General features: G+C 35.5%; 1 protein-coding gene across 2 annotated transcripts in view; it reads right to left on the bottom strand.

The window, feature by feature from the left end:
* STRN (striatin) overlaps positions 1-17,066 on the bottom strand; it is a 100,621-nt gene that overhangs the window by 27,317 nt on the left and 56,238 nt on the right. Inside the window, exons 8-13 of one of the 2 annotated variants that reach the window (XM_081796914.1) lie at positions 15,148-15,258; positions 13,041-13,127; positions 12,430-12,573; positions 7,539-7,675; positions 1,927-2,102; positions 21-68 (exon numbers count right to left, since the gene is read on the bottom strand). In XM_081796914.1, the coding sequence (XP_081653040.1) occupies positions 21-68; positions 1,927-2,102; positions 7,539-7,675; positions 12,430-12,573; positions 13,041-13,127; positions 15,148-15,258 (703 nt within the window). The remainder of the gene's footprint in view (positions 1-20; positions 69-1,926; positions 2,103-7,538; positions 7,676-12,429; positions 12,574-13,040; positions 13,128-15,147; positions 15,259-17,066) is intronic. The other variant, XM_081796915.1, reaches the window with a different exon arrangement.

The raw sequence follows: 17,066 nt of genomic DNA, 5'->3' as shown, positions 1-17,066 counted from the left end.
GAGAAAAAGCACATACTTACTTATGAGCCCTGAATGTATAGATAGGCTCCACATCAAGAGAAGTACTCCTAAATCAGAGAGAGGGAGAGGACTTTTACCACTCCAAGTTTCAGTAGTAAACAGTATCAATGGATATATGCCACAAAATTGCCTTTAGAAATTAATATACTGTTCTCAGCCTAGGACACTTAAGAAAGCTTACCTGACCCCAATCACGTATTTTTGTGGCCTCAAGAAACAAAATCCTTATTTAGTAACAATACCTGCTTATAGCGCTCTTAGCATTGTCATATCTATTTGATTATTTGAGAGAGCCAAACTCAGAGAACATCATGGGATTTGAGGAGATACATTTCCGGATTCAATTAACTGGCTAACTCCAGGCAAAATATTTATTGTTTTGGAACTTCAGATTCCTCTCTATTTAAAATAAAACAGAAAAATTGGGATAACACCAAATACTCACAGGATTAAATGAAATTCTACAAGTCAAACAGTCTAGGAAAGAACCATGAACATAGTAGGATTTCAATAAATGGTACTTGAATTTCTTTGCATTTCCATCAAGGCTAATATGTCTGACCTCAGGATACTTGTAAAAATTGTCCAAGTCATCAGTTTATTCATTATTCAGAACACTGAATGTATAGATAGTCTACACTGCCTAATATTTAAACTGGATTTAAAGTCAATTACCATTTCTTATATTGTATTAGTTTTTTTTATAGGCATATGATTTCTCTCATCAAGCATTTCCAAAATGTTAAGCTCAAAGGTAAACAGGCCATGTTATTACATGTGAAGGTATTATTACTAAGCTATCACCAGCAAGATACTTGTTTCAATATTTCTCTAAGTTTTAGTCAAGACTATATGAGACATTCACATTCCCTGATCTAAAGAGATGCCCATTGTGACCAGAGAACTAGAAAGACAAAAGGCACAATTTATAACTAAGAAATAATTTTTCTTTGCTGAAGATACCTGATCCATATGAGGATTCTCTTGGTTTTAGCAAGATCTGGTTGAGCTATCTGATGCAGACTGATAAATCAAGTATTTTATCTAGTCCATGTATGATTCACAGTGGGAATGTCACTGATCTCTTTTAAACTTGGCAATAGATATCCTCTATCAGTAGTAAAACTTCTGTAATCTCTTCCAGTTCATGTTCATTTCTACTCTTCCAATAACTGAAGTGCCTGACACTGGAGAAGGGCCCATGCTGGGTTCTGGGCCACCTGATTCAAGGACACAAGGAGAGGGACCTCCAGTAAGCACCCCACCAAGTGGGGCTAAGACTAGCTTGGTGACTGATAAGAGTTTATACCAACTCGTGTCTGTTCATGCTTAGAGAGGAACCAAGGGGCCAAGGCAAGAACTAGCAGTTAAGTGACAGCAACAATACCTTCCGTCTATACATTTTGGTGGGTATGGAAAGTACCTAAAGGGACAAGGCCAAATGACAAAACCAAAGAGAGGTCCCTCACCCCTCTCCATCAGCCTTCCCTCCCTTCCACATGGTAAATCCAAACCTAATAAGCAACAGGACAGGGATGGGGTGGGGTTTGATGATTTTAAACATGCCTGCACCTCTTTACAACCAGAGTAGAAACCTTCGGTATAGATAAGGGACTCCGCAAATATGACAACCATTTAAAACACTGTATAAGGACTGTAAATAGCATTCAGAAACACTGGGAAACTATCAGATAATACATTTCTCTCTCAGTGTCAGTTTTCCAACCTACTATCAGATTTTGAGTATGAAGGGAAAAATTCTAATTATGTGACATGGTAAAGAAGAAAAAACTAAAAGGGACACTTGATAAATTGAGAAATTTAATAGCAAATAATTTAAGTATTTTTCTGCTGAAAAACTGATAATTAAAATACTCAAATACAGTTAAAGTAGAATATTCTCACTTTTTGGCTGGGGCTGTTTTCTGCAAATTCCACATTTTCAGTGTGTGATCCTCTGATGCTGTTATCAAAACAGGCTCAATGGGGTGGAAAGCAAGGGCTCGAATGCCATCAAAGTGACTTCGTAATGTAAACTTAGGGTTCCATGTCTTCCTCAGTGCATCTTTATTGTTTGCTATCTTTAAAGAAACAAAAGAAAGATACCCATACATTTAGTTCAGGACAGGAAAAAAATTATATTTCCACATTAATTCTTGCTGATTTGTCATTAAATCATCACATTTTGCAACTTTCAAAACAATATAATTTCTAAATGTAAATAATCAAATCAATAGGCAAAATTAATAATATGTCAACCAAAAGTGGTTTTCTTTGAAGAAATATGAATGCTATAACAAGAAAACAGGTAACATAATTCAATAGAAAGAATATTAACATAAAATAGATCTTCACTAGGATGACTAAAAAAAACAAAAGACAAATAATTTTCAACCTAAATCATAGTATAGAAACTAATTTGGGGTAAGAGCTGAAAAACTAAGTTACCTTTAAACTTGTTAACATTATAGAATATGATCATACTGCTGAGATTTTCAATACTTCCTACAAAGAGCTAAATTTTCATCAAATTGGCAACAAGGTTTATAAACTGGAAACATAAAATGTTAACACTGAAAGAGATAATCGGATGTCATAAAACAATAGATTCCACTTGTAAAACACATCATGTTGCTTTTCTCCACAGAAACTCCATCCCAGCAACTAAAAAATGCACTTTTTTTCTCATTCCAACTATATTCCAGCTTTTTTTTTTCATTTCCAACTAACGGGAAAACCAAAGAGGTTCATGTTTAACCTTACACTAGCACCACATATGAACTTTTCACACTCCACAGCTAATAATCATGCCAGGTTTAAGCAAGAGTGGGGCAAGTACTGTTAACACACTGGAGAAATATTACCATATTTACAATGACAAAAACCAGCAACGATACTAACCATAGCTGCTATTATAAGCATTATTCATTATTTTATACATTTTTAAAAAACTTAACATGCATTAATTAACTCACTTAACTGCCACAACAACTCTATGAAGGAATTAACATTATCCCCACTTTACAGATAGTTAGAAGTGATTTGCATAAAGAAAAAAGTTAAGTGACTTGCCCTCTAGTAAGAGGAGTCGTCAGGATTCAAACCCAAGCAGTCTGGCTTCAGGGGCTACTCTTAATATAAACTAACTTAGGACCCAGAAGTTTAAAAATTTGCAGAAAACTCTGGATAGAGCATGTCATAATTGGGTCAGTAAGGAGACAAAATACAGGATACAAGGAACTACTATAAGAATTAGGGCTGGTTATCCTTATGGAGGAGGCAGGGGGAGAAGTGGAATTAACTTTGACTCTTCTCTGCTCTTATTAATGAGCTGAAAGATTTTCATATGTAAGAACAATTCCATTCCTTCTGAATGTCTTAATGTGGTAGACAGCCACTAAGATGGTTCCCAATCAGTCTCACCTCCTCATATTTACACCTTGTGAATCCCCTTCTACATCATAGGGTTGCTCTGTGTGACCAGTAACACACACCAAAAACCTTGCATCCTGGGTGTTCTTGCTCACTCTCTTTTCAAGGGCACTCACACTGGGGGAAGCCAGCTGCCCTGCTGAGGAACCCACAGAGAGGCCCATGTGGTGTGGAACTAGTCTCCAGCCAATAGCCAGGAAGGAACAAAGGCCTTCCAACAACCACATGCATGAGCTTGGAAGCAGATCTTCCCCAAGTCAAGTCTTCATTCAAGACTGCAACTCTTGCCTACATCTTGACTACAACTACCTGAGAGACCAGAACTGCACAGCTAAGCTGTCCCAGATTGCTAACCCCCAGAAACTATGATCTAACAAATGTTGTTTTAAGCTGTGTTGGTACAATTTGTCACACAGCAATAGATTACTAATATGTGAATTAGAACTGGAAACTATTTGCAGGGCGCCTGGATGGCTCAGTTAAGCATCTGATCCCAGACAGTCCTGGGATCGAGTCCCACATCAGGCTACCTGCTCAGCATGGAGCCTGCTTCTCCCTCTGCCCTTCACCCCACTTGTGTTCCCTCTCAAATAAATAAATAAAATCTTTAAAAAAAAAAAAAAAAAAGAACTAGAGACTACTTTAAGAAATGCAGGTATAACACTAAGTTTTTTTTTTTTAACAACTGAGAGTAAAAAAAAGAGAGGGAGAATGACATTTCTCTAGAGACATGACTGAGTTCCATAAGTTACTGGACTAAATCTTTGTGAGGTTAGTATAGAGAGAACAAAAGTATCTAATGGGAACTTCTGCTTCTAGCTAAGATGGGCCAGATCATTAGGATCAAGTCTGCACTTGAGGACAAGTAGAAAAACAGAGCTAAAAATTTTTAAATGAAGAACCAGCAAAATAGTGAAGAAAAAGCAGACGAGAATCCAGGGGAAGAGAGAAGTCTAAAAAGCCTGATATTTGGACTTTTTTTCCCAGAGGGAGTTTACTGATTTCAGAGGGGATGGCTGAGGGGTCAGGCTATGCTTCTGACAGCTGTGCAGTGCAAGGAGATACAAACCAGTGCCTACCAAGAAAGTGGGGCTTGGTGAACCTGTTCACCTTGCTCTGGGTTTCGAGTTCAAAGGGCTGCATTCTTTTTTTTAAGATTTTATTTATTTATTTATTTATTTATTTGCGAGAAGAGAGGACAAGCAGAGGGAGCAGTAGAGGGAGAAGCAGGCTCCCCACCGAGCAGGAAACCTGATGCGGGGTTCAATCCCAGTTCCCTGGGATCCTGACCCGAGCCAAAGGCAAACACCCATCCGACTGAGCCACCCAGGCGCCCCTGGGCTGCATTCTAGATAGAAGAGTTAACTAGAAGAATACAAGCCCTTACAGAGACTGTAGATCAGTTCAGATTACCTGAAAAATTGAAAATGGAATGAGATGATCCAGATTTCTAGTGGCTACAGACATCTGACAGAAGCAAATTAAAATACACTCCCTGAGGGAAGATTATCACTCTAGGCCTGAAGTTATTTCTACAGACAACTTTTCAGGTATAGTTATTTGGACATAATAAAAAATAACCATGCCTATGCAGGGCAATACAGCATAAATGAAAACAAGCAGATACATAATCATGCTTACTGTGTTCAAGAAGATAAAAGACAACATCGTAAATTATGAAAGAAATCTATAAACACTTAAAAAAAAGAATTCTAGAAGCAAACAATATCAGACCTAAATAGATGGGTTTAATTACAGATTACACGTAACTGAAGTGAGAATTAGCAAACCAGAAGATGGGTCATAAAAACATCTAGGCTGAAGTATGGAGAAACAAAAGACGGAAAATACAGGGAAGGGAGTAGGAGACAGAGGGTACAGAAAGATCTAACAATATAATTAGCATTCCAGAAGGAAAAGAAAGAGAAAGAAGTGCAAAAGCAGTATTTGAAGATAAATGGCTGAGAATTTTACACTAAACTGATAAAAACATATTAAGCCAAGAAGGTCTAAGAACTTCAAGAAGGTTAAATAAAAAGAATCTAAACATTGGCTGACATTCAAGACATAGGGAGATTATTAGAGAAAATAAAAAATCAGACCACCACTGAATGACCAGTAATAGACAGTTAACTTTAGCAGAAAACAACAATGGAAGAAAATGAAATTATATATTTAGAGTGCTTAAAAATGAAAGAAAACAGAACAAAACCCTTGCCAAATGGAATTTGATACCAGAAGTAATAGTTAACCCACTCAGGCGAAATACAATTTAATAAAACCAGAAACTGAGGGAACTGGGCACCAGCAGACCTTCACCAAAGAGAAATATTAACTGCTCTTAGAGTAAAAGAAAAGTGATCCCAGATGGACAGTCAGATGTGCAGGGGGAATAGAATAAAGCAAAATGAATAATGTAAAATGGATAATCCTAACTGAATACTGAGTGTACAAAACATAAGGAGATAAGTGTCTAGAGAAAATACATAACAAGAATGACATATATGTAGGGTAGGAGTTTTTTTGTTTTTAAGATTTTATTTATTTATTTGACAGAGAGAGCGAGCACACACAAGCAGGGGTGTGGCAATCAGAGGGAGAGGAAGAAGCAGGCTCCCCGCTGAGCAGGGAGCCTGATGCAGGGCTCAATCCCTGGACTCCGGGATCTTGACCTGACCTGAAGGCAGACGCGTAACCAACAGAGCCACCCAGGCGCCCCAAGGGTAGGAGATTTTAAGTAGAGTTATAAGTGTCCTAAAGGTCTTTGCATTAAAATTTTGATAAGGATGTGTGTGGTAATCTCTAGGGTAACAATAAAAAGAGTAATGAAAGAGTGCATCATCTCCAAATAATGGGGTGGGGGTGAATAATGAAAAATAATCCCAATACAGGCAAAAATAGGAGAAAAAGGAACACAGAATAGGTAGCACAAATAGATGGTGGACTTAAATCCAAATATATCAGTAATTACTTTAAAAAGAAATGGACTCAATGCTCCAATTAAAAAGGTTGTCAAAGATCAGATGAAAAAACAGAAGTCAACTAAATGGGTGTTTTTATACACACAGACGTAAAACATAAGGATGTAAGAATAGAAAAATTTTTTTTTAAAAGCCTGTATCACATATGTGGAGAATGGGGAGCAAAGAGACCATTTAAAATAGGTTATTGTAGTAATTCCATGTGAAGAAGAAATGGAGTTGGATGGGAGGTAAAAAAAAAACAAAAACAAAAACAAAACCTATGGATTTTAGCTATTTTTGGAGGGAGAACCCAAAAGACTAATAGCCTTAGCAAGAAAAGTGAGAATTTTTGATTTGCAGGAAGAGAAGTGAGTGGTGAGGTTGCTTTTTGGGGTACTCCCTTCTCATATCCATGGTCTGCTTAAGCGTTCTTCCTACATCCCCCATGTGGCAGGAGCTATACTGTGTTCTCCAATAAAGATAATGAGGTATCAAAGTTGAGAGGATTTAACGAAGATTAAGACAGACTGTAAACACTTTATAAAATAAGCAACTGTTTTTCTGACAATTTATTATCATGAACAATTATAAATGTATTTATAATTGTGTTGGGTATTAAATAAAGGGATGCATGAATAAGGTATCAAGATCTCAGTTTTGGTCCAAAAATCACTGATGGGTCTGCCTTAACATCTGAAAAGCACCCTACAGACATCCCTGCCTAACAATAGCTAAAATCATTTGTAGATAGGATATTCACAGGTAATGTACTAAAGAAGAAACACAAATGTTGCCACTGGGCAAGCATGAATTTCAACTGATCACTGGTACCCTAAAACACAAAATCCAAACTTGGTAACAGAAGGAGAATTTTTTTCCCTTATCTAAAACCAATAAACAAGCTATAATGACTTATCGATTTAGGCAAAGCCCATAATGTTAATCTCTATGCAATGTGAAAAATATGATCATTTACAGAATATATTCATATTTTCAAAGTTTCCAATTAAAATGGAACCAAATTCTAGACTTGTGAAGAAGTTTGACCACTGTCTTTTTCTATAAAGTTAACTTTTTATTTTTAAGAAATGAGAAAAGAACAAAAATAAAACCATGACTCACATCATAAGTTAGTGAATCTGCTTCATTGGCCACCGTAAGGCCTGCCAATTCTCCAAGTCCCAGTTCACTTTCAAGGGCTTCATCTGCTCCCATGATAAAGGACTTCCCAGAAGAAGGAGGAAAGGTCAGTGCTTCCACTGCAGGGGGAAGACAAAAGAAACATAAAAAACCTCTGAAGTGTAAACAATTAGTCTCATAAAGACATGTCTACATTTATTCTTAAATGCTTTTAAACACAATAAAATTCGGTTAGAAAGCTCTGAAGAACTAGCTGCTTTTTTTTTTTTTATTCTATTTATTTATTTGAGAGAGAGAGAGAGAACACACACGTGCATAAGCCAGGGGAGGGTCAGAGGGAGAAACATACTCCCTGCTGAGTGCGGAGCCCAACAAGGGGCTCGATCCCAGGAGCCTGAGATCATGACCTGAGCCAAAATCAAGAGTCAGGTGCTTAACCGACTGAGCCACCCAGGCGCTTCAGAACTGGCTGCTTTTTCTGTATCTTAACCATAACTAAAGGTATCATCTAATTAGAAAAGCACAACATGTAACAAATCCAACAGACCACTGTCCTTTCTTTTTCACAAAAAAAATACAACTTAAAAAAGTAGGCTTTCCTCATTTGATATTTCTTGTTAATTACTCAAATTATTTCTATCAGTTATTAAATATATATAACAAGCGATCTGAACACTGCTGGTCTCATTCAAAATAACACGTTAATTCTATAACCTGGAAGAATACAGAAAATTTCAAATGAAAATGGGTACAACTGTAAAATGTGCCTTTATGAGGTAAAGTTAATGCTGGTGTTAGAAGTCAGGATTATGACTGGAGACAGGGAAGGAGCAGTGATTTGAAGCGCAAGCAGGATTTCCAGGGCCCGGGTAATGTTCGGCTTGTTGACCTATAGGCCGAGGTAACACGGCTGGGTTCACTTTGTGATAATTCACTAAGCAGTTTTCTGCAAGTATGTTGTATTTCACTTTTTTAAAAGGGTTTATTTCAAAGAAAATTTTTTTCATTGTAAGTGGATTTTTTTTTCAAAGAAATTTTTAAAATAAAGTGTCCATTTGAACATTTTCATTAGCTAACTGTGCTTCAAGAGGCCAGATTTTCTTTGTGATAAGTGAAAATATCTTTATAACACTGAACATGCCAATCCAATTCCTTCAATCACCATCACAGAAGAACCAGTTAAAAGCAAAATGCCAAACGAAAATAGGAATTTAATTTGGTCAACAGTAAATTGTTGATTTTTATAAATGCAAATTATTCTAGCAAACTGTCAGAGGTGGTCTTTGAGTAGTTTTTTAGAGGTGGTTACTTTACTAATGACAAACATTTATAAGTTGATTACATGAATTTAGTAGTTTAAACTAAGGCTGTTAAAAAAAGTAAATTAACTTTTTCTTAAAAGAAACAAGTCAAGGGGCGCCTGACTGGCTCAGTCAGTTAAGTGTCCTCCAACTCTTGATTTCGGCTCAGGTCATGATCTCAGGGTCATGAGATCGAGCCCCATCATACTGGGAGTGGAGCCTGCTGGAGATTCTCCCTCTCCCTCTACCCCTCTCCCCACTTGTTCTCTCACTCTCCCAAGAAAAGAGGAAAGGAAAGGAAAGGAGAGGAGAGGAGAGGAGAGGGGAGGAGAGGGAAGAGGAGGGGAGAGGAGGGGAGGGGAGGGGAAGGAAAGAAGAAAGACAAGTCGGTTAATTAATGGAAAAAACTGGACTTAAAGGTGCTTTTCAGCTTTCGATTCAATTATGTAAGTTTAGATTCAATCATAAGTATTTGTTGAAATGAAAGAATAGTTACGGGTTTTAAAAATAGTAGAGGCAGACACTCTACTTAAAATCCTTTAAGAACAAAGGAGACTATAAATTAAGACATTTTTAAACCACCATACAATAAAGCAGCAATAATAAAAATGGGTTTTACCCAAACATACCACATATCTTCTGAGAGGTTTGAACAACTCTAACATTTACTACCGAAGAGTGGGGACTGTTTAAGTTAGAATGGCAATTTTCATGCCAAAATTTCAACAAAAAGACTCACATGAGACTATGAGGCTGGGTCTTCAGCCAGGTATTTTGTTTGCTTTCATCTCTACTGTTTCGACAACTTTGTTCAGGTGTGAAATAAAAATGATTCTTAAAAAAACAAGACTAAGATTCATGGGATTTGAGCATACACACTGTTGGGGCTAATTTAAATAATGCTCTAAAAATGACCAAGTAGGGCGCCTGGGTGGCTCAGATGGTTAAGCGACTGCCTTCGGCTCAGGTCATGATCCCAGAGTCCTGGGATTGAGTCCCACATCAGGCTCCCAGCTCAGCGGAGAGCCTGCTTCTCCCTCTGACCCTCTCCCCTCTCATGCTGTTTCTCTCAAGTAAATAAATAAAATCTTGGAAAAAAAAAAAAAAATGACCAAGTAAAACCTGAAAACAAAGGAAGGCAGCAACTCCTTCCACCACACACCACCGGCTAAGTCACCCGATCTGAGGGCCCGAGAGAGAGCAACCATGGGCAGAACTCACTTGACTGCTCTTTAAGATGCCCTAGAACTTAAGACTATACATCACATTTCTGTCTGATAACTAAACATTACTAGCTCTAATCAGCTCTAATGAAATTATTGAACTGTGCCTCTTAAGTATGGCACTATTTTCTGAATTATTAAAACAAAAATAAAGTAATAAACATTTATAGCACACATAGGCTATGGACCCATTTTCTGAAACTAAACTGGAGACCAAGAAGCATCAGTCACAGACAATTAAATACACAATGTATTTCTTACAGGGGCGCCTGGGTGGCTCAGTCATTAGGCGCCTGCCTTCAGCTCAGGTCATGATCCCAGGGTCCTGGGATCGAGCCCCTCATCGGGCTCCCTGCTCAGCGGGAAGCCTGCTTCTCCCTCTCCCGCTCCCCCTGCTTGTGTTCCCTCTCTTGCTGTCTCTCTCTTTCTGTCAAATAAATAAATAAAATCTTTTAAAAATAATAATAAAAAAATTAAAAAAAAACAACAACAATGTATTTCTTACATACTTTTTCTATTGCTGAAAACCTTACACTGAGGAGGAAAGGTTAGGACAACCAATGTTACAGACAGTAAGCTAGTCAACCCTTCAGTTTTAAGATTCTTAAATATTTTTTTTCTTTCAAGGGCACTTTCTGTGGCTTATGAAATGCTTTTCTACATTTATCATTCAGTATACAGTACTTAGTCTACCTCTATTATTAGAATTCTGTAAGGTGAAATCTCTGATAAAACTCTTTAGGAGTTATCAGAATAAAAGAAGAACTAACTTTTCTCCTTATCTGGACCTCATCTTGGAATAATTGAAACTGATTAAAAATTCTCACATTGATAGTGTCAACTGTCACTATCTCCTAGTGAACAACAAACATACCTAATGAGGCCCATTACTTCACATCTTTCATTCAAAAGACATGTCTACATCAAAGAAATTGTACATTTAGACTATAAAGGTGTAATGTACATGTCTTCATTATTTAATGTATGAGTAATAAATTCCAAATGTACTATAATTAACTCTAACAAATAACTAACCATGTTACGGTCAAAAATTTCATTTAAAAAGTACTCCAACCATAAATCTGTCCATCAAAGTTCTATCAGTTTATGTCTCTTTAAAATGTAACTGAGTTTAAAAACCAAGAAAGAAAAACACTTAATGATTTTTCTGTGGCTTTTTCCTGGGCTGTTTTGTTCAATCAAAAATAATTTAAAGAGGCATATTCACTGCAAATAATTACAGTATTTAAATTCAAGACAATTTTAAAAAATAAATTTTGAAAAATATTTATTAATCATTAATATTACTTTTATGTCCTACTGGATTTTCAGCTACTGTAAATATATATATTAAAATCAATTTCTACATATAGGCAGATAAATCAGAACATGTATCTAAAAGACACCTAAGATGGTGCTATAAAAAACTAGGAACCTAAATTTCCAACAGGGAAATGGTTAAGTATCAAGTCTAAAATACAAATATGTAATCTTAAAGTTGTAATTATGAAAGTTATTTTTGTGGCTTTATGTTTAGTGAATAAAACAAAATGGGATTATTCTACTTGGGGACTATAACTTTGTAAAAAAAATAATACACATTTGGACAAGGACTAAAAGGGAAGAAAGTAAAAACAGAAAGCAGAAAATGTGACTAGACTTTCAGGTGTCTTTTTTCCTTTTTTCATTTATCAGTGACAAACTGCTTAAATAAAACATTTGAAAATATTTATGAGTCTCAGAGTAAACATTTACTACCTATTTATGCTTTTGTACATAAGTACAAAAAGTACAAAGTGAAGTAAAAAGTAAAAGTACAAAGTAAACATTTACTACCTATTTATACTTAATTTTCACATTGTTGCAATGGGATAAATAAAACAGCCTATGTATACCAAATACATGGCTCCTGTGGAGCCAGGGGATGCTCTAAACTAGAATTCAGAGTTGGTCTTTAAGTTTATGCACCCTTTCTTAAGTCTAAAAGACTGAAGCCGGAATCAAATTCTCTTGAATGTAAGAAAGCCTACTTTTGGGGGATACTATGTAGATCAAACATCTGTAAAATAAAATTCTTTTCTTAAAGAGTCCTTCTGAATAACTTATATATGTATATCGCCATACTTTTTGTGCTCTAGTGTGTCTTTTTTTTTTCTTAAGAGGAGAGGAAGGGGGGCGCAGAGGGAGAGGAAAAGAGAGAATCCCAAGCAGGCTCCACACCCAGCATGGAGTCTGACACAGGCAGGGCTCAATCTCACAACCCTGAGATCATAACCTAAGCTGAAATCAAGAGTTGGACGCTTAACCGACTGAGCCACCCAGACACCCCCAGAGGTCTTACATACTTACCTTCATCTGCCCTATTTATTTCGTGTTCAGGAAGCCTGGAGCTGGTGGGCCTGGAAGGTGAACCCACAGATGGCTGCAATGAGGGAAGTTCATCAACATCTCTCAAATTAGCAAGCATATCTTGTAGTTTTGACCTATTGGGCCCTAGCCCAAAAACAGGGAGGAAGAGAACAAAAAAGAAGAGAATTATTCAACTGCATCAAAATGGTGCCACAAACCTTATTCACATCTACCTACATTCAGCTTTAAAACTACCCTACCATATTAAAAAATAATTACTTTCCAAGTTTTCAAATTATTTTAAAAGTTTATTTCTTGAGAAGAATTATGTTTTACATATATTTTAAAAATTAAGCTAAAGGAATAATATTGCTATTTGCATGAAAAACAATGTTCATGTGCAGTTTGAACCACTAAAAATCATATTATTCTATAATCCTTGTATATTACTCTAAATGCAGACAGATACCACAGATTGTGAAGCTACTGTGTATTGCATTAAACAATAACATCCCTTTTTGTTTGTCTGTTTATGTTAAGTTGCATTCATTGCCTTACATCCTGAAACTATGGTACCCGAGGTGAAATCTCATGCCCTACTGATTACTTACCTGAGCTTTGATTCTTCATTCTCCCACATCCCTGTTTTGACTGTTTTATATAGGATAGAGGCTGAAACAGATCTTCGGTAGTTTTTCCTGTTACAAGTTTAATTAAGAATGGGAAAATCTTACCCATAGTCCATTATGGTTTTTTTTCCTATACCAGCAAAGAATACAACTACTTTTAAGCAATTTTAACTAATACCTAGAAATATATTTCAAGACAGTATGATTGGAGTACACAATTTGACTGGAAATATTTCTACTAGACCATATCAAAAGGACTTGATCAAACTTTTCCAATGAGTAATTTTTAATTCAATTAAAAATATTTATGGTGGTTTATAAATCCATGCTTTATATATCAAGTCAAAGCTTTGCTTCAGTTCTGTTTTTATGTCTTCACTTGTTCCCAGATCACCATTTTATTAAGACAACATGAACTGACAACAATAAACAAAATATGCTGAGCCTCACTCTGCAGTCCTTCTATCCTCAATGAAACACATTAAAATTTCTCTCCCTGCAGTCATTTTTCTTCATCATACAAAAAAACCATGTGCTATATGCCTGCCTAGTGATCATAATCCCCAGTCAGGAAATCCAATAGCTTCCATTAGTAGGAATACTGTTCCAGTCAAATGGTGCCATTTTAGATCTTAAGTGCTAAATTCCAACTACAGCAATGCCTTGATATTTGACAAGAACTGAATAATCAATATAATAGTAGGTGGATTCTACTTAAGACCTAGATATCCTTCCAACTGAGAGATGTTTTACATTTGAAGACATTCATTATTGCAGCATAAGGACTTAAAGAAATACCAACTTTAAGCCAATCTGAAAATTAAAATATTCTTTCTCATTTATGATATTTGCATTAAAATTTCAGTATAACTGGTTTTGCCATGGTCTGCAAAGTCGTAATAAAGCATGTCTCATTACTGTTTAAGATTGAATTTTTTATCCATACATTTGGATAAAAGGTACAAAACGCTCTTAGGTTTTAATATTAATTTTTCTCACTGTGATTTAATTTATATGGAGGAGGTATCAAAGAACATCATCTCAGTTATGTAATAGTTGGTATAATGGTAACATCAAAAATAGTCACTGACTTTTTATCCATTCAAGCTAAATACTTGTAACACCTAAAATATTTTAAATAAAGATTTAAATGTTTATCAGTAATGACTACACTACTTTTTCCAACTTTTAAATATATGTTTCACTAAACTGGATTTTCATCTTACTTTACACTACTTTAATATCCCAAAGGATGCAATTCCTTTTGCCATAAAAGGGAAACCCATGTTCATATTGTCAATGAGAGTGGAAGCACAAGGAGGTAGTTTAGCCTTGCTCTCCTAAAAAGGTGTTTTAGATGGTGTTCAGGGATGTTTGAAAGACTTTGTATTTCCACTTTAATTAGTTCTACTGCTAAACCTAATAATTTGTATAATGAGTTTTATATATATATGATTCACAGGGCTAGCAATTTCATTTTAGCTTCCATTTTTGATATGGTAGACATCTTATTAAAAAAGAAAAAAGCTAACTGGTCAAAATTTTTAAATTAGAAAATAAATACTTTTAAAAGTTGTGTATTTGACTCTGTGCCCTGTATAGCATATAGTGGTGAAAGCAAATGAACTGTCTGTTATGAACACAGAGAATATTCAGGGGTAGAAATTAACTTTGTCTCCAAGTCCAAAAATAATATGCAATAATTTGGGTGGATTGCCAGAGGGTCATACTAGATGAGATTTAAAATTGTCAACAGTGAAAAATCATTGTGGTAATTAAGTATATATACTTTAAAAATGAAATTATCACTATGTTTTGAATATATAGTCCCACATTCTCATGAGGCTCTAGATGTATTATTGGGATATATTATGGTTCCATAATCATATGCATGGCTGTTTTTATTTTTTTAAGGTCATACTCAAAGAGCTAACCATTTAATTTCAACCCCTGAGAGCAGGTGAAAAGGAAAGAGATCAGAAGCAGAAAAGAAAATGAGTAAGTGGTTTTAGGAAAACATTGGAAAAAAAAATTGGGGATATAAAAGAGGCAAGTTTTATGATTTACAGACACAATGTTTTCCACTTACTCTTCACCCCCTTTTTCCCCTTTCTCTCCTTTTTGTATTGTTCCTTGAGTTTGGTAATTACTCCCTGGTCCACATTCCAGGCTTCAGGCATGAGACACTGGTCTTCCTTTTCTAAATAGAGTGAAACAAATGAAACAGCCTTTTTAAATAAGATATTGAACACTGTAAGTCAATTCACTGTTATGTCACTGAATGACATAACAACCATTTTGTTCATCGTATCACTAATTTTAAAAAGTCATTGCTTATTCTTTAGATGTATAAGTCATAGAAAATATAATATCTAAGAAACAACAATCAATTCAATTTCCTAGGTAATAAGAAATTTCTCTTGAAAGAGACATAGAAAAAAAAAAAAACCCTAGAAGATCTGAGTGACTTTTAGTAAATTAAGCCCAAAAACTCTAGAAGAAGCCCTCATTTTCTTATTCAATTAGGACTCATAAAAAAAAATTTCTTATTAATTTATGTAATGAGAGATTATTATTAAGAGATTATACAAAATAGTCTTCAATAATCTTTTCATTTTAAAAATTTTATATTTTTGGCATGTGTTCATCAACTAATGATCATTTTTTTTATAGGCCTTATAAATAGCACTTTGTAAACTTATCAATCAACCTTCATTCAAAATTTAAAGCAATTTAAGTGATTTGTTAGTTTACAAATTCTTAAACAGGAAACTGAGCTCCTAGTAGATAACAAATTCAATCATTAATTTTCACTATTACAGGAGAAGAAAATTTAAAGAATGTGTTATATATTTTATATTAGTGTAAAATTACTTATATACTATATAATGCTATGTTTTAGCTCAGAACTCTCACTTGAATTCAAGACTCATATATCCAACTGCCCTAGACTCTACATTTCCATTAGAAAGTCTAACAGATTATCTCAAACTAAACGTATAAAATCAAATTCCCAATCTTCCAAATCCAATGTTGCATCATCCTTCCATTTGCTCAGACCAAAAACCTCCCTTTTCTTCCATATTTCACATCAAGTATTTCACAAAATACTGTTTTTTCTATCTTCCAAACACATCCAGAATCTGACTACTTAGCACATACTCTACTTCTCTAATCACTCTGTCTCTTGCTAAAATTACTCCAATAATTGTCCCCTCTCCCCTCACACCAAGACTATTATCAACACTGGGTGCTCTCTCAATAAAGCCAGAATGATGCTTTAAAATCAAAGTCAGATCATGGCACCCTTCTGCTCAAATTCCTCCTGTGGTTCCCCATCTCACCAGTGGTCTATGGCGCTACATGATTTGGTCATTTCTTACCAAATTCCCCCTTAGAATCACTCTGCTCTAGCCATTCTGATGTCCTTGAATTGCTCAAGCATATCAAGGCTGCTGCCATCTTGGGGCATTTGCTGTGGCTTTCTTTTTCCTGAATATTTCTTCCCTGGAAACCATATTGCTAAAACCCACCAATCAACTTTTGAGTCTTCTGTCCAAATGTTACCCCCCCCCAATGGGAACTACCCCATTACAATTTTAAATTGTAATCTGTCCCCTCCACTTCACCCCAACCCCAGCACTCTCTATTCCCCTTACTCTGTTCTACTTTTTCTATTTCCCATAGCATTTATTACCTTCTGACATGCTCTATCATTTATGTTTATTAAAGTTTATTGTCTATATTCTCTTAGTAGCCTATATGGACCACAGGGGTAGGGATCTTCACCAAATGATTTGGCACACAGAAAGCATTTGATAAGTATTTGTTGAATGACTGGAATAAACCAAAATGAATCAGAACAAACAGGAACCTATTTTTAACAAGTTAAATTTCAATCTACAGGTCAAAAAACTTAATTGGGCCTCTGAAAAGATTAAACATAATAAATTTAAAAACTCAACATTTTTACTGTTCTAACTATAATCTATCAATAATAAAAAGTTT

Source organism: Leptonychotes weddellii, chromosome 10, assembly GCF_054177405.1.
Source record: "Leptonychotes weddellii isolate Sample4059 chromosome 10, ASM5417740v2, whole genome shotgun sequence".
NCBI lineage: Eukaryota > Metazoa > Chordata > Mammalia > Carnivora > Phocidae > Leptonychotes > Leptonychotes weddellii.
This window is presented reverse-complemented; position numbering and strand designations above follow the sequence as displayed.